The sequence below is a fragment of the Cyprinus carpio genome, chromosome B13 (genome assembly GCF_018340385.1).
Source record: "Cyprinus carpio isolate SPL01 chromosome B13, ASM1834038v1, whole genome shotgun sequence".
NCBI lineage: Eukaryota > Metazoa > Chordata > Actinopteri > Cypriniformes > Cyprinidae > Cyprinus > Cyprinus carpio.
The window spans coordinates 12,430,035-12,457,907 of NC_056609.1; the positions used below are offsets into that span (position 1 = coordinate 12,430,035).

Consider the following 27,873-nt stretch of genomic DNA (forward strand, 5'->3'; position numbering starts at 1 on the left):
TATCATATCAAATCGTATGTGATAAGATTTCTATTCCATTCCACACATTCTGGTGTATCAAAAGTTCATTTAGTGTCTGTAGTAGAGAATCTAACTATAGCTCAACAGCGTTCCCTTGTGGCATTTTGTGGTATTTAACCATCAAATATACTACTACACAATGTAACAAATGTTTCATTTAAATAATTTTTTTAAATATATAGTTCTTCTGTAATGATTATTATTGTTTTTTTTTTTTTACGTGGCATCAATATTTAGGTCAGATAAATCTTAGAACTTTTATCATTAATCATGAAACAATGGTTAAGTCAAACATGAAGAAACTTAAAAAAAAAAAAGTGAAACGACTTTTATAAAAATTAGCTTCATGGTGCTAAAAAATGATTCTTGGGAAAGCATGATAATCATATAAACATGTCTTATAGCAGGAAACTGCTGTAAAAAGTGCATCCATAAAAAAATGATTTAAAAAGCACTTTTACAAACATCATAGAACGTTTATTAAATTCTGACTTGTAAGAAGTCAAAATAATTCAACGCACTCTGCCGGATGAAGTGCATTCATATACCTTATTTATACCTCAAACCAATCCAGCGGATCGATTTTTGTTCTCAACATAAATAAAAACAAATAAACATATTTACATAGACGGCAGGAGACATGGCTGGGCTAAATAACATGAAACAGGGATATCGACAGTCACAAGGAAAAAACAAAACATCTGAAGAACTGTCTGAACCAAATGCTACATTAACAACAATGAAACAGGCATGAATAAAACCGATTTAAACCTAGAGACTGGAGAAGATCATTAGGCAGGGAAAGAGCCGTTGGAAGGATTTGCCACAGTGATCTGAACAGCACTCGTTGCTGTCTTCACAGGTTCAAAGCTGAAGGGTTCACAAGCGGTCCCTGACGTCAATTACAGGATGCAGTCCTCGTGATTAAGGGTCAAAGGTCATAATCTCATGTCCGTTCTGCAGCATAACAGCCCGTTCAGGAAACACACCAGTATTCATATACACACGAAAGCGGCTCCTGAAGGTGCAGAGGCACCAGGTGCTCTTTAACTCAACCACAGAGATCAAATCCATCACCAGAGACCATAAAGATCCACTCTATCACCATTCTCTCAAACAAGTCTTAGGAAAATCATCTACAGAAGTTATAAAAAAGCAGTTACATACAGAAAATTCCATCATATACAAATGAAAATTTAGTCCCTCTAATCAAAATTGGTAAGAAAAATCATACAATCAGTAATTACCTGATATGTTACAATTAAGGGTGTGTGCTGAATATTTGGTCGAAGTGATTCCTCCAGCTGTATCCTTTCTTATTGTGTAATTAGTCAAAGCACTTCTTAATCAGGTTTTTTTTTTTTTTTTTTTTTTTTTTTTTTTTTTTTTTTGGAAAATTATCACAATTTGTGTTTCAAAATGATTTGAAATACAGTAAACTAATTTTCTGGCTGCTAATGACGAAGTATTTTACAGAATGATGCTCAAAGTCTCAGTTTCAAATCACTCAATTCTAATTCTCATACTGACCATCATCACATTTTTGTCATTCATGTCTCAAAGTCCAGCTTAAAGGCAGTTTGAATAGTTCCACATCCGTTGAGTCACACACAGATTCACTTTCATCAAGTTCTGTGCACCTAAGCCACTAACACAGTATCGGCGAGTGGCTGTAATGCCTCTGAACTTGTGCGTTCGGTCTTGTACGAGCACCTTTAAAGCACACAAAGCCTCTGTTCCTTATTATTTAAGATTATTTACATTAGAGGAGAAAAAGAACTTGTACAATTTTCCGTTCGGACTGGAAAGCACGCGTCGCACCGATTCCTGTTTAAGACATGCAGAGTGAACAGCGTCCGAAGGCAGGTCATTCATCAGCATTCGTTAGCGCTGGAAAAACAACAACTCTCCTCCTACAGCAAGTGTTTGTGTGGGAGTGTTCAAATGCTTCTGGAGTATGGAATCATGGGATTGGTCAACGATGAGGGCTTATTGTAAATCAGTGAACGCACTTGGCACAAACGCCACAGTGGGCAGCTTGTTTTATGGTTACGATGTGTTTGGTTCCAGTTGTAGAGGTTTGTGGAATGATCTGCTCTCTATCTGTAGGGTAGTGTCTGAATGATGTGCGATCTAAGAGGTGGTGACTGGTTGTGTTTGTCATCCCGCAGATGAGGCACAGTATGTGTCTGTCTTTGAGTGGGAGTTCTAGTTTGAGGAGGATATCTGTCGCGACGGTCGTCCTGCAGATGAAGCGCTGTACGTTCGAGGGCGTTGTCGGATTCTGCAGGGCACCTCTAGCTCCTGGAATATAGGAGCCTCTGTGATCTCTGACGTCTCTGGCCGCTCGGCGGGCACTCGGGACAGCATACAGCGCACCATCTGAGCCTAAACCACAAACAATGATATTTATTTATTTGTGTTTTAATGCCACATCAGCAACAATGGCTATATTCATGGCAATATTAACAGTTCTATTTCAATACACCATTTACAATAATATAACATTTTCTTAAGCAATCACTATACAGTACTGATTAAAATCATATAGAATCTTAACATAATGATATTAGTGTGTGGAATAATGCATTTATATATATGTGACCCTGGACCACAAAACCAGTCATAAGTAGGGTTGGGAACCGAGAACCGGTTCTTATTCAGAACCAGTTCTGTTTTTTTAAAAGAACCGGAACCGTGAGCAATTTCTAAGTTTCGGTTCCGAAAATGGTTCTTGTGCGACACGTGACCAAGCGCTGTGAGCAGTGATTGTTCTGAAGATTCGGCATTTCCCGTAAAGGATGTCACAAACCAAATAACAGAAACACCACCCTGCCTCTTTAATTACTGAGCACATTATTTCTAATGATGCGCTCTCCACAGACGCGCCGCATCGTGTCTTTAACTGCTGAACACATGTTTCCCACGATTGTACTGCACTCGCGCCTTTGATAACTCTGCACGTCGTTTTGTCAGACTGTACATGTACCGGCAGCGCGCAGCACCTGCCGCCACTAAATAACATTATATTTGTCCCATGTTGTCATTAATATACATACTGACTTTAACTTGGACCACTAAATAAATTGACTGCTATTCTTATGCAAGTATGAGGGTTAGATTATTTTGACATTGCCAAAATTTAAATTAAGTTGACAGTAAGTAATAAACAGTATTGAGCATTGAGTAGTTGAGTATTCTGCATTTTTCCTTACCACTATTTTTTTAATAGTTGTTTAATGATTTTAATGGAACCGGAACCGGAAAATCTCTAACGATTCCCAACCCTAGTCATAAGGGTCAATTTTTTGAAACTGAGATCTATACATCATCTAAAAGCTTTGCATTGATGTATGGTTTGTTAGGATAGGACAATATTAGGCAGAGATACAACTATTTGGAAATCTGGAATCTGAGAGTAAAAAAAAAAGGAAAAAAAAATAAAAGGAGAAAATCCCCTTTAAAGCTGTCCAAATGAAGACCTTAGCATTGCATATTACTAATCAAAAATTAAGTTTTGATATATACACAGTAGGAAATTTACAAAATATCTTTATGGAATATGATCTTTACTTAATATCCTAATGATTTTTTGGCATAAAAAAAAAAAAAATCTATAATATTGACCCATACAATGTTTTGTTGGCTATTGCTACAAATATACCCATGCGAATTATGAGTGGTTTTGTGTTGCAGGGTCACATATACATACATATATACATATATATATATACATACATACATACATACATAGAGAGAGAGAGAGAGAGAGAGAGAGAGAGAGAGAGAGAGAGAGAGAGAGAGAGAGAGAGAGAGAGAGAGAGAGAGAGAGAGAACGATTGTCTATACGAATGAATAACCAAAGGCAAGATCATTTTTTATTCTCAGAATCAAAAATAGTGGGTGAACAAAACTGTATCCTACACAGTTGTGCTGAGCTTTCTGTAAAGCTGTTTTGAAACATATGTTGTGGTATGTACTATACAAATACAGCAGTCTAAATTTAGTTTTCTAAAACAGGTCTGACAACTGCATTCTGCTGCTGTATGAGTGAAATCAGTTCCGACTGGAGATGTTGATGTTGTAATTGTAACTCTGCACCTACAGGGGGCACTACAAGTGTTGTTCATCTTTAGGATTTCCCAATTGTAAGCTCCCTTGCACTCCGCCTCCCACCACCATTGCAAAATTCCCAGCAGTATAGGAAAACAAACACTAACAAACTTACTTCCAGGACATTGGCCTTACAGAAAGCAGCAGGAAACTGCAGGGCTCTGACCTCTGTGAGAGTCTGAAAGAAAAGCAGTTAGAGGTTCATCATTCGGTACAATATAATAAAATATTCTAGTCAAAAAAAATTCTTGCATTCACATGAGTACATTAGCATTCAGATTTTTTTCTCTTTTTTGGAAAGAAAAACAATACTTTTATTCAAAATCAAAAATCAAATTGATCAAAAGTAACAGTAAATACATTTATGTCGCTACAAAAAATAATTGTTTTTAAATAATAATAAATGTTTTACAGGAATAAATGACATTAATTGTAATAATATTTCACAATATTTTGATTTTTACTGTATTTTTGATCAAATAAATGCAGCCTCGGTAAGCATAAGAGACTACTTTTAAAAACAAAAATCTGAACTTGGTCTTACCCTGACTCTCTCCATCTGGGTGCGGAATGGACAGAGAAGCTCAAAAAGAATCAGGCCGAGGGAATAAATGTCCACCTTGTGAGAATAAGAATTCCCAGACAGCTACGGAGGGAAAAGGAAGAGACAAAAGGGACAAATTAAAAATGTAAGTGGTGCTTGGCCAAAAACAATGTCACCTCCTTGGTGGTTACCAGGATGTTGTTATGAGTCTGTTAAGGTGCTCTTAGATATATTGCTATGTGGTTGCTAACTGGCCCACATTAAGTCTCTTTGACATTCAAATCCTTTACCGAGTGCTTTCTTTATGCTGTTTTTATCCCCCGCCAGCGTTTTCCTTTGGCTTGTTGTATGTTAAACACCAGCACTGTTTTCACACTAAATTGTGAGTAGTTTGTGCAGTGAGTGACAGGAACTGACCTGTTCTGGGCTCATGTAGAGTTTGGTCCCCACTTGGCCAGTGTGACGGGCATAGACTGGCATTGGTGTGAGGGTACTGAGCTCCTCATCATCTTCCTCCTGATCCATGGCAGTGACCAGTCCGAAGTCTCCCACCTTCACCACGTCATCCATTGTGAAGAAGATATTAGATGGCTAGGAGAGAAAAAAAGAAAATGAAGCATAGTTTGCTTTGGAAAACCCCTCAATGCAAGCACGTTTTCATTTTTAACACCAACCTTAAGATCTCTGTGCATAAGCCCTTTGCCATGCAGGAAATCCACAGCTTCTGCGATCTGCAGGAAGATGTCCAGACACTGAGCGTGTTCCCTGAGCTCAGGCAGACACCTCTGAGCCATCCAGTCCTTCAGGTTCTCCTTCCTGCACAGCTGCATCTGAATGTACAAGTAGACCTTAGGTGTGAGCGGGGGCCGCGTGGCAGGACAGGGGTTGCTGGGGGCCAGGCTCAGAGAGGTGGGCCTTGAAGGTACGGAAGAGGGAGGTCCCGCTGATGCACTACGCTGAAGTTTGGAGCCAGACTGTGAAAGGCACGCAGGTGGCACAGGTGTACTTCCGCTGAGGTCACTGTCATTGTCCTGGTGTTCACAGCCTGTGTCCTCGAAGACGATGTCGAATGAAGAAGAAGTGCAGTCGCCGTGAATAACTGTGCGGGGAGGGCAGAGCTCAAAGGAGTGCGGGGAATCAGAGACCTCCAGGACAGAGTCTTGGTTGGCCTGACTGTCATGTTCTGACATCATACTGTCCGGCCCCAGGCCCTCCACACACACCTGATCCCCGATGCACACACTCGTGTCACCACCGGCTGCAGACATGCATGAGGAGTCCACTGGAGAAGGGGTGGCCACAGGAACCTTGACTGAGAACGCCTCCATGTGGTCAGGAGAGCTCAGCAGCCAGTCAGCACTGCTGAAGAAAAAATAAACAACAGGATCCTTCAAGTTATGTCCTCACTTCCAGATTTATTTTTATAATCAAAATATAAATTGAGAAAAATTTCACTGGACAGACAGGTGTATTTAAATACTAAAAATGTTGCAAACATACATTTACACTACAGGTCAAAAGTTTGGAATTATGATGTTGGGTCTGAAGTAAGGCTGCATTTATTTGAACCAAAACACTGTAAAAAATGTCGTGGGATATTACAAATGAAGGCAACATTTTTTCTATATTATTGCATTTTAAAATGTAATTTATTGTTGTGATGCAAAGCTGAATTTTCAGCATAATTTCTCCAGACTTCAGTGTCACATGATCCTTCAGAAATCATTCTAATATTCAATTTTGGTTGTCAATTATTGGTACCTAATTAATAATAATAGTTCTTATCAATTTTGAGTTTTTGCTGCTTAATATTTTTGTAGAATTTTTATAAGGATGAATTTTTTTCATTGATGAACAGGAAGAAAAAAAAATTTTTTTTTCAATATTTACACTATTTTGATGTATTTACATGATTTTCCCCATTTTGCCATTTTGAAAAATCATTTAATAGAAATTGACATGAATATTTAGGAGATGAAACATTGTAGAATTAAGCATAACTAATATGTTTATTCGATAGAGAAATTTTCAGAGACTTTCACCAGCCCAGAAATGGGACTTCTCTGAAATTCTCTGGCTATCCATGACCGCAACGACCCTGTATTTATCAAAAGTCACCAGTTTCTGTTCAAGGCCATGTTTTGCACCTTGCGTCTTTGAGCCAGCGTTTGTCCATGTCCTCCTGCCAGCCCTGGGGCGGGCTCTCCTGCCAAGCGTAAAAGTAACGAATGATGCCTGGGTGTTCCAGCTTAGCTAGAGCCTTCACCTCTCGCATGACCTTCTCCCGAGCCAACTCCCTACAATCACAATCATAGCATTACAGACAAACATACACACACCTGTATCCCAAATGGATGTTTTTTTATGGAGCACTAATGTTTATGTTGATTGATACCTATTGGGTAGACGGATCCTCTTGATGGCGTAGTTGCAGTCATCCACTTTGTTGCGTGCCTCAAACACAACACCAAATCCACCACGTCCCAAACACTGTACTGGCTCGAAGTCTGTCAAGTACCTGATATACACAAACACAAATCATTTCTGAAAAAATTCCTTTGGCCTTTTTCTGCTGATCTGAATCACCACTGTATGTTGTACAATAGAACAGCTGTGTGTCGGTGTTCAAATGAGAAGCCTACTAAAACAGTTACATACTGTATAAATTAGTAATTTAAAACGTCACTTGAAAACAATCAAACTCAAACAACAAATAAACTGCGCAGCAAGAGCACTTGAGTCATAATAGCGGTGCATTTACCCATGAGATTTAAAAAGCAAAATATGATCATGAAGCCATCTGTGCATTCCACATTCAGCAACTGCAAGTCTCTAATGCACCATGTGCAAACTATTTTAGGAAATGAGTTTGAATTTCCTTATTTAAAAGAGGAACTCCAACTATAATTCTGACTGATGCATTTGTTAAGTACGGTTAGTTCATTTAAAGGTAAAGTTACTTCTAGAAGCACCATATGGAAGTGAAATGTGTTTGAGCAACCTGACTGAGCTGGACACTGACTCAACCAATGGTGTGAGACTACCTGTTTGTCCAAACAATAGAAAATGCAACGTGTTTGTTTTTAACTGCTGCCCTCCTGAATCTGAAAAACCTGGAAACCTTTACATGAACATGATACATTATGTTATAAACTATATGTGTGCCTGCCTGAATGTATATGGAATATTGCTCAGATTTTCACTTTTGGTTTTAGGCAAAAGTAAAAAAAGAAAAAAAGAAAGAAAAGAAAGATAGAAACCAGACCTCATCTATAAGAAATGGTTCAGTTAAACAAACAACTAATTAAGAATCTATTATCATCAAACTATTAACAACAGAAAATTAACAAATCAGTTATTAATTAATCATTAATGTTGATACAAGATGCAAGTAGCTCATTTCAAATTACGGTTTATATATACACTTGTGAAATGTTTTATTCTTGATACATTTTCAGTTTGCTATCCATATTTTAATGCATTGATGCCAAATATGACCTTAATTTGTTTAAATGTACTATTAACTGATGACTATTAATGAACAGAAACAATGAATAGTAACTGCAGATTTAAGTTTAAGTCTTCAATAAATAAATAAATCTGCATTTACTATTCATTATTTCTGTTTAAATTAACATCAACAATTAATTGTAATAATAATGAACCATCTTACACCCCCAAATCAGCATTAACATCAAAATAAAATTCAAAAAGCATGCTCACTTACCTAGAAACATATTCACAAGGACGTGTCTCTGTGACAACAATTTCTTTGGGTTCTGTAAAGTCCAGTTCAGACTTGCTGTCAGTTTGACACTGTGTCTCAGACTCCTTTCTTTGCTGCACAGATGAATTAGAACAGAGCAACATACATGACTTTTCACTGACATTATTTTGACATTATAAAAAACATAAGATGTTTCGTGTATATTGAGAGTTTTTGTTTACCCGCACATATGTTGTGGGTGGGTGGAAGAACTTGCGGACGATGTAGGTGGTGGCAGCGATGCAGAAGATGATGGTGCCCAGAATCTCTTTCCACCACGGCAGCAGCAGCACAGGGTCCTTCCTTCTCACCGGTGACCCCTCTCCATCTTTCTTCAGCAGAACACTCACTGCCGTCTCATCACGCCGGTTACGGTAACGAGGACTGTACGGAAAGTAGTATCCATTATCTACATTGGGAAACAGAGAAGAAGGTGATGAGTTGAAACTGTCTCTCAAACCACATGGTCACAGTCAAACCAAGTGTTGAAACGGACTGAACGACTGTTGTTCTCACCATATGGATACTGCAGTATTGACAAAGCTCCATTACTGTACTCCTCATGAGAGAATTTGTCATTATTCAGACATTTATCAAACTCCTCAGAGCCCACCAGGACTGGAGTACGGGAAGGGGAGTCTAGGAGGAAATGAACAAGTGTTACTGACAACATCACAATGTCTTGAGTACACTCTTATTTTTGTGTGTATGATGTGTAATATGCTTACGGATAAGGGGTTTCCATTTGACCGTAGGTGGTGGCATCATTTCACTGTTACTGCTCCACCCGTTCAGACCTTTGGGCTTCAATGGAAACTTCTCAGAGATTCTCACAGAGGACTGGAGGTACAGCTGACCCTGAAACATTCCTTTAATGAGAGAAATCACATTTTAGATTCCCATTACATGCCTCAATATCTCAAAAAAAAAGAAAAAAAAAAAAATCACATGTCTCAAATGCATCTCCTGTAAAAATATAAAAATACAGTAAATTACAATTTCAAATAACAGTTTTCTATTTAAAAATGTTTTAAAATGTAATTTATTTCTGTGATGCAAAGCTGAATTTTCAGCAGTCTATACTCCAGTCTTCAGGGTCGCATGATCCTTCAGAAATAACTGAAATATGCTGATTTGCTGCAAAATAATTTTTTTATTACTATTATCAGTAATAAAAAACATTATACTGTTTAATATATTTTATATATTTTTGTGGAAGCTGTAGTTTTTTCAAGACTCTTTCATGATCAGAAAGAATAGCATTTGTTTGAAATGGAACATTATTCCAAATAATGACTCAAAACAATGAAAATATTTTACTGTCACTTCTAAACAATTTAATGTATCCTTGCTGAACGAAGTATTCAATTAAAAAAAAAAAAAAAAAACCTTACTGAACCCAAAATGAACAGAATACTTATTTTAGCTGAGCAGCTGTATTAACTACATTTAAAGTTGGCTTTTCAAATTTTGAGTAAAAAATATATATATATTTTAAAGCAAAAGTTATCGCCCTTGTTTTATATTAGCAGTTGATTGACAGGTCAGGAGCTTGAATGGACGGATCACAAAAACTTTGAGACGCAGTTTGTACCTGTATTTAGACATGACTATTCATTGGTTCAGCCAATGCCAATTTTTATACCAAATGTAAACATATTTATGTGTGTAAAACAAATGTCAAGTGTGTGTTACCCAGGTAAACGCTGGACTCCGTGGCCCCACGGGCCTCCTCCATGATGTCATCATCCTCCTGAGCCTCAGTCTCAGTGTGGGAGTTATATGAGGTGTCATCGAACAGGCTAATGGGCGTCACCTTCCCCCCTCCAACCAACCATGCAGAGGCAATGGGTGTGCAAAATTCACAAAAAAGAAAGAAAAGAAGAAACCATGAAAAATGTGAAATCGCAAGTTTTAGCTGAGACAGCAAATGTCAACAAAACAGGTTGAGTTGTGTTACCTGATGCTCCCAGATCAGCTGTCCTTCTGGTTTGGTGCTGAAGGCCATGACTTTCCAGTCCGGCACAGAAACCTTAATGACCAGGTCTAAGCCCTCTACCTGAGTGTGCGAGTTTGGATGCGCATGATTTTTGGTTTGTGCGTCTGTCTCCTCTTGGATGACGCGTTGTGCTTCACGTCTAACCTCTCGCCATGTCTCCCCATTAGACGCCTCCCCCTCAAGGAAGTTGAGGTTGGACTGAATCTCAGGGATGAATTTTAGCTCAAAGTTTCCCACGCTGAAGTTCCATCTAACAGGGAGGGAAAACAAAACGATTGGCATTTTACTAGGATGACTACTATTCTACAATTGCTTTTCAATATCAAGCTGCGCACTGTTGATACAACCTAGCATACCGTGCATCCAATCTACCTCTGTATCATTTGTTAGATTAAAAGCAAGGTCATGTGAAGCGCTCAACAGAGCCTGCGGGTATTTCTTACTTCTCAAACCCGTTGCGAGGCCTCACGGCTCTGACAGTTTTCTGTGTTCTCTGGAGTAACAGTACGTCCTCTGGCTCTCCTTCCTCGTCCCCCCACCGACTGCAGCCCACCGCTGAACAAATATACTTCAACTACAGAGAAAAAGAGAGCGAGGTTAAAGCTGACAATGATACTATATGATAAAAGAGTTTGCATAGTGCCACAACAGCACATCAATCATTTATTGTTCTAAAAAACAACTGGAAAAAAAGGGTTTGAGTTACCTTGCCGCTGTATGCGCCAAGGCCATACGTGGTGAGGGACTTGCCACCTACAAGCACAGTGTCCTCTCCAATGCGGTACGAGGAGTCCAGCAGGGACTCGACACTGAATGGAACAGCCTCCATACTCTCCCTGTCCCTGTTCCACTGAAACAGAGCTCCATCCAGAGAAGGAATGAACATCTTGTTCCCAAAAATCTGAAAAACAGAAAGAGGTCATGAGAATCATATTGTTTTTGATCTGATTGTTGTGATAAATCGAAGTGGTGCAAGATTTTTACTTTGGGAAATATTTCACGTTTTTTTATCAGCAGCAGCAGGTTGGATACAATGAGCAGATCATGATGGATAGAGACAAGGGGACAGACAACACTGAGACTTTGACCAATCAGCTTTGAGTCTGTGTGTGGCATTATCACACTGTATGCCATTAACATTTGGCACTTGGTCTCCTGTTGTCCAAAGAGTTACACAATCCGACACGTCCTTAAAGGATAAACAGGGACAAATGGGTACAAGTATCCTGAACACACACACACACACACACACATTGATAAAAAGAAAAGGCCATTATATAAGGATGTTGTAACTGACCCTAATCCAAAAAGTGATCTCAGCTCAAACAGACACTTTAGTGAATGGGTGGGGGGGGGGGGATGAGATCACTGACTTCCTGTTGTGCTGAATCTAACCTTGACACCTGGTGTGGACCAATAGGAAGCTGAAACACCATGAGAAAGCAAGCACCTGGAAAACGAAAACAGCCGCTGTGATTGGCTGAGAAACAAGGGATTAGCTCATCTGTCCATCACATCTAGGAGGGCAGGGTTAGTGAGGAGCTTGCAGTTGTACTGAGGGTAAGAGGTTTAAAGAGTGTGTGTGGTGTGTGTGTGCTGCAATAATGACTCATCACTGTGCTACACTGAGTTAATCCATCATGTGATCTATTTGTCTGATCTCCAGCTATACATGATCCTGATGTTGGGTGAGACTTCAATCATCCTCAGCCCAACTACATACTGAATCAATGAACAATTAAAGCCAATCAATTAGAAAAGCATGAATTTAACCCCAGCCGATGTCCAGAACTTCATTAATGCCATTAGCTGTAACAGAGCGCTTCTGCAGATCTACAGTGTCAGCTACATAAAATCAATTTAAAAACTAGTACACAAGCGAAAAATGGATTGATTTGTCTTAATTAATCAAACTATATGATAATGTATTAAAATGGGGGGAAAAAATTCACACACACACATACATATTATATATTTATATAAAGAATAAATAAATAAATAAATAAATAAATAAATAAATAAATATTACACATAAAAATGCATTTGTGGCGTGCTGGTCCAAAAAAGGTGTGTGTTCAGGCGCATTGTTGGCATGAAATAAAAATAGACTGTGCCATAGACCAACTCAAATCTGGTCTAAAGTCTGGCGCAATATTTTTTCTTTGTTATTTAAAAAGCGCATTAGTAATATGTATCTATTAGGCAGGTGCACTATGCACGTACACTTTGCTTATTACACACACAGGGATGCACAGCAGCAAACAAACATTTTTAAAAAGGAAAAATTACATTCCGCCATGTAAATAGCGAACCTGCCATGGCGTGAGCGCAACTGGCTTTTAAAAGGGGATGGGAAACGAGACTCTGATTGGCTTATTGCATGTTACGCCCAAAAAACCTCTATTACTCATTAAGAGAATAGGGACAACCCGTTTAGACCATGCGCACTGACCATTTTCCCGTCGTAAAACTGGCAAAAGTTGATTTGGACACGCCCTGAGTGCACCTGCGCCGTGCACTTTAGACCATGTGCTTAGATCGTTAAAATAGGGCCCTAAAACTGTATTTCATGGCATTGGATAAAATTATTTTGAAAACTACATTTATTTCACATTTATTTTATTTTATAAAACATTTATTTTAAAGAAAGTTAAACAGCCTTTAAGCAAATCATTCTGCAAAAAAAAAAAAAAAAAAAGTGGTGAAGTGAAAAGTAGCTAATTTAATGAACTACACCTGTGATTACTCTTCTAGGACATTCTTGTGAACTTGAGAGGAACTGACTACATACATTCACAACTGGTTAAAAGTTATTAATATAGCTTTTTTTAATATACTATACTACTTTACATTAATTAAAAAAAAAAAAAAAAAAATTCCAGTGTCCAAAAAAAGGAGGCTCCCGAAGCCTTGAAGAACATGAAATTAAATTACTTTTCAGAGAATTATTGTTAATTTTTTTTTTTTTTTTTACACAACAAGGAGGTTTTATGGCTTGCATGAAAGGAAGACAAGCTTTTAAACCTCTTAACTACAAGCTGTAAATGTAAAAGGTCGGCTGCTTTTTACGAAGTGTGTAATTTAACCTCTACAGTATCACATAATAGTGTGCTCTGGTATTTAAACAAATGTGAAGCTTCAGTAAAGAGACACATGGCACAAATCTATTTTTTCATGCACTGGATGCGAGGGAGGACTGAAGGACCAAGCTGGTAGTCTGGTATTCAAAATGCTTTCTCTGACGGGGGATATCTGGCTTGGCATAGCTCTTTTCTGCACTTCAGTGGCAAATCTGGCATCAACTACTTGTGCATTTCATTTAAAATGCCCCAGAGCCTGTAGTTTTGATGGGCATCAATAGTTAAATCAAGATTCTGTCATTTAATTAGTGTTGGGAGATATGCTGAATTGTCATATCGTCCTATCATCAGCCTGTAAGATCGCCGATTAACCTTATTATCATGCTAATTTATTTCATTATTTACTTTTAGTTTCATTGCCGGAAAGTGAACCAACTTAAAAGCAGCCTAATGTTTTTAATATGACTGAATTTGTATTTAACATAATTTAATAGAAACATTGTAAATTACTAATAATAAAGCTTACATTTCCTCAGTTATCCTCTATTATAGATCAGTGACTGGAACACACTAAGCAACAATCACTGGCTTTCCTTTTAATTTGATCATTCCTAGTTTTCCATCATTTTCATTAAAGAGAAGGGAACATATGGGCATGATATCAGACTGAAGCCTGTAGGCAGCCCAACATGAATCAAATACTTAGTTCAGTTGTGGGCAATGAGTTCTGGAATCTTGTTTGACATTTTCAATTTGAGAGATTTAGCCAAAGGCAGTCTGGCCCTTGTCTTAAGGGATCACAGCAGGTTTGAGAATGAAGTGTGTCTATGTAGGCAGGATATCCCTCTGTACTCAATGACCTCCCTCAGATGATAGCGCTCCACCGAGTCTGACACATAGCATTACATCAAGCTAGGAGCAATCCCCTCTCCCTTTCCTGTTTGGAGGTAATCTCTCTGTCTCCCACACACATCATTTCACACTTTTCCTGGCACAAAAAAAAAAAATCACTTTAGTGAACCCTACATACAGTTTAAAATCAAATAAACACACTTAGGCCTACAGATGACATGCTATCAAGAAAAACAACAGAACAAAACATTTACAGTTTACCTAACGTAATATAGTTGTGACATCAATTTGTACGCCAACCTGGAATATATGGGTTTCAGAATTATTCAGTTTGGAAGTATAATATTAAGACCTGTGGTTAAGCATGTTTTAGAGAAAACCATAAAAGTCCCTTTACATGATGTTAAACACACTCTCCTGACCATTTGTAACTGTTTTACGTTTTGCCAAGTTGATGTATTTCTATGATCTCTTTTGTGTGTTTTGTACAATCTGCTTTTGCCCCATTGAGATTTAGGTTTAGGGGTGGACCTTCATGCTTGCTTTTTTACAAATCGCATGTTTTAAACAAATAAAATTTTACAAATTCATATGAAATCACCAACTATTAAAATAGTTACGTTTTCTCATGAGAACTGTTTGACAGACCTTACTTTACTCAAATCAAAAAACCTTTATTCTAAAAATTTCTGAGGGAAAATGCCGATATCCGATATTTCACTATTGTGAAACCGCTGATGCTCTTTTGCCTTTTTTCATGGCAGATGAGATATTCAAGATATCAGTGCCGTGCCATCTCTCTTAAGAAGTTGACATCACTGACATATACTAAAAAAGAAAGCAAAAGAGCCGCACCAAAATGACACTTCAAAGAACTGCGTGTTCGCACAGCATTGTGCTGTTGAAGAAAATCTCACAAAATCTGTCAAGAACATGTCAGGGTCATATTTTCCAGCGAAATTAAAAGAAATAAGTTTATATTTTACCAACAAAAAAAACAGCAATACCAACAACAACAGCATGAAGAATGTTTTTAATACAATTACATTTTTACCATTGTAATATAAAGCAAAAAAAAAAAAAAAAAACAAACAAAAAAAAACCAGACCAATTGAATTATTAAAAAATAATGCATACCCGAGGTGGTAATGCAGCAATAACGCAAAGCAGAGTGGCCTTTGCACCTTGGGCGTGCATCATTTTTTAATAATTCATCGGCCTGTCGTCAATTATTCTGCTAAAACCATGGTTACTTACCACACCTCAAGATATTTTCAGAAGTTTTGTTTCAAGACATTTATGCATTTTTCTGTCTTTAAGATGTGTATTGTTTAACAAAGTAATCATTTTTTGTTTTCTTTGCAAACAAAAAAATATTTTTTTAGCTTCATAAAATTAAGGTTGAACCATCATGTCACATGGACTATTTTAAAAATGTTTTTACTACCTTTCTGTGTCTTGAACATGGTAGTTGTGTTGCTGTCTATGGAGGGTCAGAAAGCTCTTGGATTTCATCAAAAATATCTTAATTTGTGTCTTGAAGATGAATAGAGGTATTACAGAATTGGAATGACATGAGGGTGAGTAATTAATGACTGAATTTTTGAGTGAACTATCCCTTAAAAAAAAAAAAAAGTCTGTACGTAATGTTAAATTTTAACAAGGACATTGTGAAATAAACTGTAACCTAATTTCCTTTTTTTTTCTCTTTTGTTTTGGTGTGAAATATTACCTGGGCATGGTTTTCAGAGATTCAAATGACTTCATGAACTTTGTCTTTAGCACAAGCCCAGCAGTGTGTCTATACCTTTATTCTGTGAGACACATTAAACGATTCCCTTTGGTGCTGCAATCAAACAAACAAACAAAAGGCCTTGTGCATTGAATAGCGTGCAGACATACCAGATTTTCAGCTCATTGGATTAATGTGCCTTAATTACAACTGTTCACTCTAAAGACTAATAGATGAGAGGGGGTGCATGTGTTTGTGGGGGGGGTCAGCATTCTTATGGATGACATCATCCCACACATAAGGCATTACCTCATTCTTCAATCCTCTCAGCATGACTCACACCACACAGTCAGTGGCATCCCTCTCCACCCCTCATCTCTCTTTCCCTCTTTCCTCTCATCTTTCTTTCTTTCTTTCCTCCATCCCACCTCCCCCTCGTTTTGGGACAGCGTGTTTCTGCAGACAATGCTGTTTACTGCTGGCCTCTCTCCTACTGTTGAGGCATGCTATAGGTGACTGCTTTCTACTGGCGCCATGGCGAGGGCCAATCAGAAGGGGGCAGACTGCTCTAATCACCGAGCAGAATGCCTTGCAAGGCACCAGCTGAGCCAATCAGAATGGCTGGTTGCTAGGCACCCAGAGGTAAAAGGGGAGGGGAGAGGAACATTCCAGCCAATGAAGAGGCTGCTTCCACAGCAGCAAGGCATTTCAGGTTACCGCCAAACCAGACAGGGGGTCAACACTATCACTCACACACATACTCATTAAGCTATACAAAAATCAAATTAGAAGAAGCCTGTGAGTGTAGCGTCAATGTTTTCTCAGTGTGTTTGTGTAAATGTGTGCATGCGCACAGGCGCATGGCTGCCAAACGCTCTTCCTCCAGGCTAGTCTTCCGTCTCTAGAGAGTATGAGTCTGTGATCTATGTGTGTGTGTGTGTGTGTGTGTGTGTGTGTGTGTGTGTGTGTGTGTGTAACTTGTTTCAGATTCAATTTCCTTTGGGCAATGTCTCATTCTCTTCTGGGGTAAAGAGGTTCAAACAAACATCACCTTTTCCCACACACACAAACACACACTTACTCAAACTCTTATAAACAACAGAAAAACATGTGCAGTGTGCATATTTGGGGAGAAAACCTTCTTATGTTAAATCACAATGCAAAATGCTACAAGAAAGTGTTTAATACTTCTAACCAAAACACATCTGGTCACTAAGCATTACCTTGTGTATTTTAAAGGTTGTGAGAAAATGTGTTGAGTACCTCTGGTTTGCTGAGGCTAGAGGACACTAGAGATCCTGAGCCCACGTCCAGGTCCCACTGCTTGCGTCCCTGGTTTAGAGGATCCAGAGCGGCGATTCTCCCATCAAGTGTGCTGATGATCACCAGAGCCCTGTCAAACGCATGAAACACACAGGTTCACATAAAGTTTCCCTTCATCTTCAAGTTTGTTTGACATAGAGATTAGAGGATGTATATGAATTATATCCAATATAAATATTATGACTAATAACAATACATTGCCAATATTAAAATACTATTTTGTCTAAATAAATAAAAAAAATAATAATAATAATTGTGTATATACTATGTGACCCTACAGCTATAAAGTATGAAATAAAATTGATGTTCATTTTGAAATTTGCTAAAATGACATTTAACAGTGATATTAAATTAGTCTTTTTATTTTAGTGTTTTAATTAATGTTTGGTTAGCCTACATTATATATTGGTGTATACCGACATACTGAAGTAGGTAGTAAAGTTTCAGCACAAAAAGAATTGTCAAAAGAAATAATAATAATAATAATAATAATAATAATAATAATAATAATAATAATAATAATAATAATAATAATAATAATAAATCTTCAAGTTTTTATAATATCACTGGCAATATTTTAGGAGTTGGGTGGCCAATAGCCAATATAATGCCAAAATATGGGTAAATAAATAAATAACTTATTTTACACAATATTGAAATCTAATCAAGAATGTTGTAAAATCATTGAAAGTAGTATTTTTTTTTTTTTATCATCGGTCACACTTTATTTTAAGGTCCAATACTCATGATTAAAAAACTATTAACTACGACTTTTGCCTCAAGAAACTCCTAATTTGCTTATTAATAGTTATCAAGGTAGTTGTTAAATTCAGGTATTATAGGATTAGGGATGTAGAATATGGTCTTGCAGAATATGTACTTAATAAGCACTAATAAACAGCCAATATTTTAAGAACAGTCATGCTAATTTGACCCATAAACTCTTAAAATCTATAACATCTACAATTGGCCAAGAGAAGTGGGAGATTAAACTGTGTGCACACCAAACTATCACAAACTTGTTCTTTTGTAGTATGTGATAAAAGCTAACAAGAACTGAAGTCTACACAGGACACTTCATGGCTAAAGTGCCAGGGAACTTTTTAATGGAAAGGGGCAAACACACCTGCAGGGAAGAGAGCAGGACTAAGAGTGAGGGGAGTCACTTTGATCAAGTCTAAGAGAGTTAGCACATCCCTCCAGACATCAACACTGATGAAGTCAGAATTTAAGGGCACTTCAGTTCTGCTCATCCCAATGCTCTGGGCCAACACCGTTTGTTCTCATTCTCCAATAGGACTGCAGAGCAGAAAATGTTTTAGCACAGCACTCCTGATTGGCTGGAGGGCCCCTCCAAAAATATGAGGGCTGATTGGTTGTTGCTAAGCAGTGGGCATTGTGAGAATGAATGAGGACACTACACGCATCCCGCCCAGCCAAAAGAGTGATGAGGGAAAGAAAATAAAACTGAGAGAGAGAGAGAGAGAGAGAGAGAGAGAGAGAGAGAGAGAGAGAGAGAGAGAGAGAGAGAGAGAGCGAGAGAGAGAGAGAGAGAGAGAGAGAGAGAGAGAGAGAGAGAGAGAGAGAGAGAGAGAGAGAGAGAGAGAGAGAGAGAGAGAGAGAGAGAGAGAGAGAATAAAGGAAAAATAAAAAATCCCATTTTCTGGATGAGATCAAAGAGTAAGTGTATTCCACAGGCTGTTTAACCTCAGGAAAAATAAAAAGGAGTACAAGAGACTAAAATAGAAAAAGGGAAAAAATGCTTGAGAATCGAAAATTGTAAAACTAAATTGAAAAAAATTCAACAGTTTGTCTGACACCAATTCAATTGTGTAGATTCTATTATAACATAAACAGCACAAATAAGTGCCATTAGATGTAATTAAAGTCAATGCACACAAAATGAATTTAAGCAATTTTGTGATAATGTAGTACACTAAAACTAAACTCATATTCTTGTACTTTCTAGTTAACATTGTGTTTTGTAATTTGTAAATTTTATTTTCCTCTTCCTTTTAATACATGTTCACTTTTAATAACTTTTTTGTCTTTTATTGCATTTTACTGCGCTTGCAATTTTCTACACTTTTTCTTTACTATGCCTCAGTCACATGACTTTTTTTACTCATCTGGCATATAATTTATGACCATCAGCAAAGCAAAGTACTGGTGTTAAATACAAAAGCACATATATAATGTTAATTTTATAGCAAATGTCAATATATGCACTACTATTTTTAAGGAAATTAAAAAAGTTTTTCAACAACACAAATGTCTGCATGTAAAACGTGAAAGCGGCTTCACTTTATCTTACAGCCTTTTAAAAGTGTGCCTGAACACTCACAAATGACGCTCACCCTTTCGCCTCTCAACATTATTCTTGTCATGCTGTTTAACACACTTAGCACTTTACACACAAACAGATCCACACACCTGTGATCCCTCCCTCTCGCTCTCACTTACTCTCTCGTCTTGCTCTCAGAGGAAGTCAAGAGATTCTCAACTCAGACCTGATGTAAACAGACTGCATGGAAAAAAAAAAAAAAAAAAAGAAAAAAATAGGGTATCTGAGGGGTTTGGTCCAATCACACGAGGCTTTCCTCTTCCCTCAGCCAATCAGGGCTTAGATGCGTTTCTGCACTTTCAATCAGAAACCACTCCTTTAAAAAACACCAGCCAATGGACATAAAAAGCCCACTGTAACCATGCCACATTGAGCAGCTCTTATCAGCAGAGTGTGAGTTAGCAAGTACCACTGCAAAACACACTCGTGCACAATAGGGGCATGGGGAGCACGTGGCAGAGTTGTGAAAACAGAGGCACACCCCTGCGGAGAATCCGCAGAATTCATGGCACGTTAACATAGTAAAGTACTTTGTGCAGACACAATTGTTCAGCATGGATGGCATGCAGAAACCTGATACGGCAATTAAGCGAACAACAATGTGATTAAAGCAAAAGTTCACTCAGAAATTAACAAGCCGTCATTTTTCACCATCCCTTTCAAACCCAATCTTTTTTCAGTGGAACCCATAAGCAGACGTTTCAAAAAATGTCCAGGCTGTTATTTTTCATAGGGACTGACTAGTTATCATCAAGTTCCAAAAAGAAACACCCATATACTTTTTTTCTTAGGGTGCAGTCACATTTACATTTGTAGGGTGAAATTCTGCTGACAAAACGCTGTCATCTCAATAGAAATTGGAAACACGTCCTCACATGGATTTCACATCGGATTTAAATTTGTAGAGCTTCAAATATGTGAAGTTGACCATCATTAAGCTGCTTGGTTTGGAAGTGACTTCTGGATAAGCCATGCTTCATGAACTGCGACAATAGACCTTCTTTGCCCAAAAAGTTTTCGTTAATGCGACTGCACCTTAGATCTTCTGACCCCCCATGAAAGCGTTATTAGAGGAACAGACTGAAATGGAAGTTATTGAGTTAAAAATTAACATTAATGCTCTAATATCTCCTTTTGTGCACAGCAGAAGAAAAAAAATGCATAAATTTTACAATACATACAAGTTTGAATAACATAAGGCTATAGCATGAAAACAGCCACATCATATCCTTTCTTGTTTGATTATTTATTTTAGCATCATGGTGAGAGACAGGTGGGTAAATATAAACAATAAATAAATATATATATATATAAAACTTTTCTTTGATTTAATATAAATTTAAAAATGAAATTTCAGTTAAATTGTCATAAGAATTAATTGAAAAGAAAAGAGACTTTAAAAGAGTTAAAACCATGTCAAAAGCCCACATATTGCACATGCATAACTTACATAAGTGTAAGTTATGCTGAATAAAAGTCTCCAAAAACACAATTGAGAAGGGGCATCTTTTAAAAAGGATGAGATGAAGACTCCAGAATCCACCGAGTTTCCAAAATGAAAGGGATGTTCTGCTTAAGTGAGCACACAATAAAATATAGCACTGCAGTAGCATGCAGAGCTCGGTATGGAGCGATACACAAAGCACTCGGCAATGCATTTCGAGGTACCATCTTCCCTAGGCAACATCCACAGTACACAAACATGTCCATAACCGTATATCTCACTACAGAAAGAAGAAGCCCTCACTAGAACATTCAAAGCTTTAGATGCACACACCACATCCTATAACACCTGCACACCAAGTGCAGTCTGTGCATTACTTGTTGAATGTGTAGTGGACCAAAAAACTGTAAATAAAAGCATGACAATGTGTGTTCTAACGTAAAAGAGAAAGATGATCAGAAAAACAATAAAAAAAATCAAATTAATAACAAAAAATATAACCAGCTTAACCAAGAGACAGTTGACCCTCGACATCTTTCTTAACATGTATGCATTTCTTTCTTCTGCCGAGCACAAGAGATGATATTTTAGAAAAATTATAAGACTCAAACTGACTTGTACAAACAACACAGAGACATTTCTCAAAATATTTAAATTTTTCACAAAGGAAAAAAAAAAAAATTGTGGGAGAACTATGACTTTAAGGCTAATGCAACCCATTGAAGAAAGTTGCATTCATTCTTACATCGTCTCCTCCATCATGCAGAGTTTTTCTCCACGTATTGATTAAAGCATTTACCCAGTGTGTCTGAGTGTGTGTGAATGCTTAATCTGTCCTCTGACTCCATGTCACGTTCTGACACGCCCAAGCAGCTATCTCCATGCAGAACTAGAAGCGCTTCTGCCATCTCAACTGACCTTGCTAAATTTGGTGCATCCTGCAAAAACTGCAGTATAGCAATTGCACAGAAAAGCATTTCTAGCTGATTTTGATGATGAAACTAAACTTAACAGTGGAGCACACCTGTATGATTTTTCAATAAGCTCCAACACTCACTTTGAAAAAAATACCACCACAAACTTGCACAAGAAAACATGAAAGGCGTGTCACACAAACTAATTCCATCATGCACAAGTCACTGTCATTTCCCTCCTCTTTAACTCTCATCATCTTCCTCCTGTTTCTATCTCTCTAATGTGCGCGGTGCGGAGAAATCAAAACTCTGTCACATGGTGCTGCTCTCGTCCTATTGGATGAGTCCTGGTCTTGATCTAGGTGGCTGATTTGTTGTTGCTAAGCAGTGAGGAACCAAACTACAGAAAAGCAGAGATCCTGACTACAGGGTCCTAGTGCCTTTGGTTTTAGGTCTCGATGTCCCCCCTTTACTTTCTCCCTCCTCGTCTCCCCAATCTCTCCCTCTGCCACACCTCTCCCATCTTCCCACATTGCTGCAGTGCAGTAAGGTGTGTCCTCTGCAATGAATGAAGAAACCGCTTAAAAGAATAAAACCACAAACAGAGCAAAAATCAATCAAGTCCTGGAGTAAGTGTTGCCACATGGCTATGAACAACAACACAGAATCGACAACCTTAAAAAAAATGTTCATTAAACTGGTTTTATTTTAATTGTTTGAACAGCCTGTGAGATATTTCAAAAGTGCTCCAGTGAAGTGGAAAAGTTTGCATAAAAACATGCCAAGTTTGGTTCTGATTACAAGAATATAAAGTCTTATCGCAAAGTGATGAACTTCACTCCAGAACATGAGATCCTATAAAATGAATCTGACAGTCTCTCGCTAGTTACCTAACCATCAAGTCAGACAAAAAAAAAAAAAAGCTCACAACAACAAGCGCACGAACTCTACCCTTTCCATCCCTCCTGCTCTCTCTCTCTCTCTCTCTCTCTCTCCCAACTCAAATTCTGAACACTTTTTCCTTCCAATCATCTAATTGGCCAACAAGTTTGCCAGCTCAGCTCTTCTGATTGGCTGTTGCTAAGCAGTAGGCAGTTGGAGCTAGATGTCTGGCAGAGTTTGCACCAGGCAGTGGAGAAGCGGCATCACCGTGAGTGTGTATTTGTGTGTATGTGTGTGTAAGAGTGAGGGCACCTCGAGCGAAGTGTTCCTTCCAAAAGGTCCCTCAGGAATCACCAGCAGTCCAAAAATACACACACCGAGGCAAAGCTGAGCTACATTAGTCTATAGGCCATACCTGGATCCTGCTCGCCAAACCAATTTAAAGGAGAACACATACATACCACATACTAATTCAGTTATCTGTGCATTTAAATAGCAATTGTGTTGCCTAGTCTTTACTCTAACAGCAGCCTAGGAACTGGCATCTGGTTGGTTGCTTGGAAGATCTTTACAATATGTTGTTGTTTTTCTTCCACCTTTACTAGACTTAATGGACTGAGTAACAGAACAAGTTGATGAGAGCATCTTTATTACAAGTGTTCCCTACAATCTTTGCTTTTGTTGTGAGTAGATCTCTCCAGGGTTAGATTCCCATTTGCCAGTCAACCATGCTGTGCAACACATAAAACTGTCCCAGGAGAACACCATCCCCCAGTAAAACTGTTCCATGTCACGGGGAAGGCCTGAGGGTGATGATTATCACCGCTGTGTTACTGAGAAGTGAGCGCAAAGGTCTGGTTCTTGGTTCATGCATTATCAATAAAAGCCAGACACTTGTTTGTTTGTTTATATGTGATTGACAGTTGCTTGAACACTGCACATAAATGCATGAGATGGTTTGATACAGAGGATCATGGGGGGGAACATGTAAAGGTGTGAGCGAGTGTTTTATCTTGGCAGCAGGTGTGAAGGCAGCTGCTACTCTCACCCCTGTAGAGATACCAAACCAATGCAGTGTTAAACACACTACACACTATTCCCTCGAGTGTGCATGACACATATAACTATGCCACCAGAAACAAAGACCAGCCCCTCCTTCCAGTGATATATGACTACTGTCAAGACAAAGTCCCAGGAACTTCACATTAAAGCACCATCACTGAAGTGGTGTTTAAAACTGGACTTCCAGCAGGCTATTCATACGCACAGATAAAGCATCTTTGCACTGATCATTTTCAACATATCTTGTAGTACATGGAAGCTGACACTCATATAAACCCCAACTATTTTTTTTTTTTTTGCTTTTTCTAGGGTAAATGAATTTGTGGTTGGTGTAGAGTTGCAAAAGCATGCATGATATTTTTAGTTATTTCCTCAATAACCTGCAAATGATATGAATCTTCTCTTCATTAGGCTGTTTAAAACAAGCAGCTTTTTCAATATCTAACTGAGGTGGTCCATGCCATTCAGGTGTGCAGATAACTGCTGCTACATTGCTATCAGCAATACCAGAGCAAGTGCAGGTCTCATTCACTCAAAGATGTTTTGAAGAAAGTTATTATCCAAACAGTTTTTGTGACCTGACTTCCAAAGAAGAAACCAGATACATTTCTCAAAAATATCTTCTTTTATGTTCCACAAAGGTCTCAAGAAATTTTATTTTTTTAGGTAAACCATCCCTTCATATTAAAAAGCTCAAAAGCAAAATTTGCAATTGAAAATTTGCAAATGTGCAAGTGTATGCCTCAATTACTCAAAATTTTTCACAAAAATTGCAGATTTTGTTAATAACATTCTTAAAAACATATTTTGTGTTTCACAGAAGATTGAAAGTTGTACAGGTTTGGTTTCAGTAGAACATAAGTAAATGTGTAAATAACAATTTTTAATTTTCATGTGAACCATCCCTAATATCCCTTAAAAGCTAAATTAATTCCCCTTAAGTTAAATTAAAAATGAATTCAAATGAATTCAAATAAATAAAAAATTTTTTAATTTTTATGTTTTTATATAGTTAAATAATTATATTTTATATTCTATATATATATATATATATATATATATATATATATATATATATATATATATATATATATATATATATATATATTATATATATAAAATATTTCTTGATAAGTTCCAAAAGGTGTCTGCTTCAACATTTCCTGAACATGATATCCATAACCCTGACTCAAATCTATATATAACAGTTTTCAGATGAAACAGAACTGTTCTCTTTTGTCTTCAAAGGTTTTAGAAGAATCCTCAGCACTGGCAAACCATATCCACCCTAAAATTCCTCGCTGTAGTTCAAGTGAGGGTTTCCTGCTCCTTCTTATGTTATTTTCATCTTTGGAACACAGTCTGTTCTAGGTACTTCGATGTGTTGTTGCTTTTCTATTTTACCTCTTTTTCTAAAGCCTGAGCCTGTAGTTATCAGGACCGGACTCTGGTCGTGTCAACTTGTGCTTGTTTGGAAAAATCCTCCATTAATGGGTGCGCCACATGTCGATGTGACAGCATGTCAATGGTAAGGCAAGGTGTGACAGATTTTTTTACTGCAGTGGAGCAGAACAGGTGTTCCCAATGATATTATCAGCTCCTGTAACATATTTGTAGAACCAGCATCTCCACCAAAAACAATATCCAGCTTCAGCTAAAAGAAAAAACTTAACATTTCTACAAGGAGGGCGAAAAAATATCACCTTAAAGCTCCAAAGGTCTTAGACAAAATGTTAGATTAAAAAAACAACAAACTAAAGCACCAAAAAAAGTTTAAATTAGTTTTAAAGCAAGACCCGCGCGCTCGCCATTCACCTCTTCGACACTGCTTCTCTCTAAGGTGGGGCAGAGGGCTCAGATGCGGTAACACACTGATATCACATCCAGCAGCACGACTAATTCCCGCCACAAACAAAAACAAAACACCCTGAATGTTGGATCGCGCGTCTGGGCGCGGGGAGACGCGTCTGGAGTCGCGCTCTGAGCAGCGGTTTAAAGTGCGTCAGCGCAGCCTCCAGAGACCGCAGTCTACCGACGGACACCGGCTTCCTTTGTAATAACTGGAGCATAAATAGAGAACTAATGTCTGAAACAACAACAACAACAAAAATCCCATATAAACCTATTAAAAACGGCATTGTTAATGTTAAAAGTTCAAAAGACGTCTCTCTCCTCTACTGGTACAGTAAACTGTCGTTTTGGCGTCTTTAAGTGTGTTTACAAACAACACTGAAGTCAGACTCAGTCTGGCTGACATGCATCGCACGCCCACACTCAAAACACTGCAGCAGCTCTCAAGACAGGCACAACCTCCTCAGGCTGCGACAGCAGTAAAACAAGTTTTGAACTCCAGAAAACAGGTCCGTTTATATACCATAAGGCAGTCCAAGTATATACAGTAAAGTTCACAAACACACACTCAAGCCATCAAGTGCGAAAGGGCAGACAAGCGTTCTGCACTGGCTCTGAGACTGCTGTCAGTCATCTAAATCTCCATAGTAACAGAAAAAAATCCTAACTTAACAGATTTTTGCGTACAAGTAGCCATATTATAAATGACAGCGTCGAGTCGAACTAAAATGATCTGCTGTCACGCGGATTTAATTTGGTAATGTAAATATTTGCACATATTTAAACCCTCCTTTTGGCCCAGCGGGGAGAGGTCGACTGCTGCAAACATCCGCCCATCACGAACTCCAGCTCGGATGCCTTACGCAAACTTTACTAAAGTTGAATAAGACTACAGAAAGCGACGTGACAACCTAAAAAGCGAGTCACACCCAGACAAACCGAAAACTTCTGCTAGGACTCGGTGGAAACTGCCTAAGTTACCTCCGCTGCTTGTGGAAGTTTGCGTCGCTGTCTCCAGACGGCTCTTCGCTCTCCCCGGTCGAGTCGTACTCGTCGTCCTCCACGGTCACTTCCCCGACGCCAGGGGCTCCTCCGACGCTGTCCAGCGGCCGCTCCATAACGGCAGCATGTTCCGCCGTCTCGGTGTTGGGCGTCGGAGCCACTTCGAGATCTCTCTCTGAGAGAGACTGACTTTGTAAAGTAACCGTTAACGTTCTCAAAACAAGCAGCAACAGCAGGGATGTGCACACGTTTCCAAACTGAAACCCCCTTTCCATTGGGACAAGTAGCACATGAGTAGTTAGTCAATCACATACCAAAATAAAGTGAATTTTAAAAACTAGTCTATAAAAGGCGTTTTACAATTAAACTCGTAAGCTGTTAGATCTCTTTCTGTTGTCTTCTCTTGACGTAAACATGCACTCCACAGCACGGCACCATGTTATTCCCTTTATACTTGACGTTTGCCGTGCCGTGGTAACGTCATGCCCCGCCCCGTATCCAAACGCCCATTGGCTGCGCATGGAAGCAAATCGCTGCAGTGTGTGCTGATTGGTGCTAGCGCTTGTCAATCTTCACCGCTCGTCTACTAAGCAGATTTTGATTGCGTCCTACAACTGTCTTTTACAGCGCGGTCTGTTGACGTGGTCGGCCCTCCAGCCTCTTCATTCCTTTGGGCGCTTTTCTTGTTACTCAGAAATATAGGCGGGAGGAAAGGCAGCCCAGAGCGGGTATGGCCATCTTCGGAAGTATTTCACTAGAGTTTTAGCCAATAAGATAGTAGTGTTGGCTCCAACACGCTTCATTAGTATGTTTACGGAAGCCGCGAAAGTAGTCTAGTCAACCCATTGGTCTGACAAGCTGTCAATCAAAATCATCGCTACTGTGATTTTCAACGGAGGGGCGTTGCTAATTCGTTTTGAAAGAAATTTGATTGGGTAAAAAGT

General features: G+C 38.4%; 1 protein-coding gene across 2 annotated transcripts; it reads right to left on the reverse strand.

Moving 5' to 3' along the window:
- Positions 1-474: 474 nt before the first annotated feature.
- LOC109045292 (eukaryotic translation initiation factor 2-alpha kinase 3-like) lies at positions 475-27,743 on the reverse strand. Of its 2 annotated transcripts, none has more exons than XM_042736612.1 (17): positions 26,909-27,743; positions 17,371-17,500; positions 11,150-11,344; positions 10,887-11,017; positions 10,405-10,693; positions 10,140-10,305; positions 9,173-9,313; positions 8,961-9,083; positions 8,627-8,853; positions 8,406-8,518; positions 7,074-7,196; positions 6,826-6,975; positions 5,353-6,037; positions 5,096-5,269; positions 4,679-4,780; positions 4,250-4,312; positions 475-2,409 (listed from the first exon to the last, which is right to left on the reverse strand). In XM_042736612.1, exons 1-17 carry the CDS (start codon positions 27,202-27,204, stop codon positions 2,230-2,232), a joined length of 3,288 nt encoding a protein of 1,095 aa, XP_042592546.1. In that variant the 5' UTR covers positions 27,205-27,743; the 3' UTR covers positions 475-2,229. The 2 variants fall into 2 exon arrangements, with proteins under 2 accessions (XP_042592546.1, XP_042592545.1); XM_042736611.1 differs by having other exon boundaries at positions 5,353-6,040; positions 26,909-27,741.
- Between the last annotated feature and the right edge of the window lie 130 nt (positions 27,744-27,873).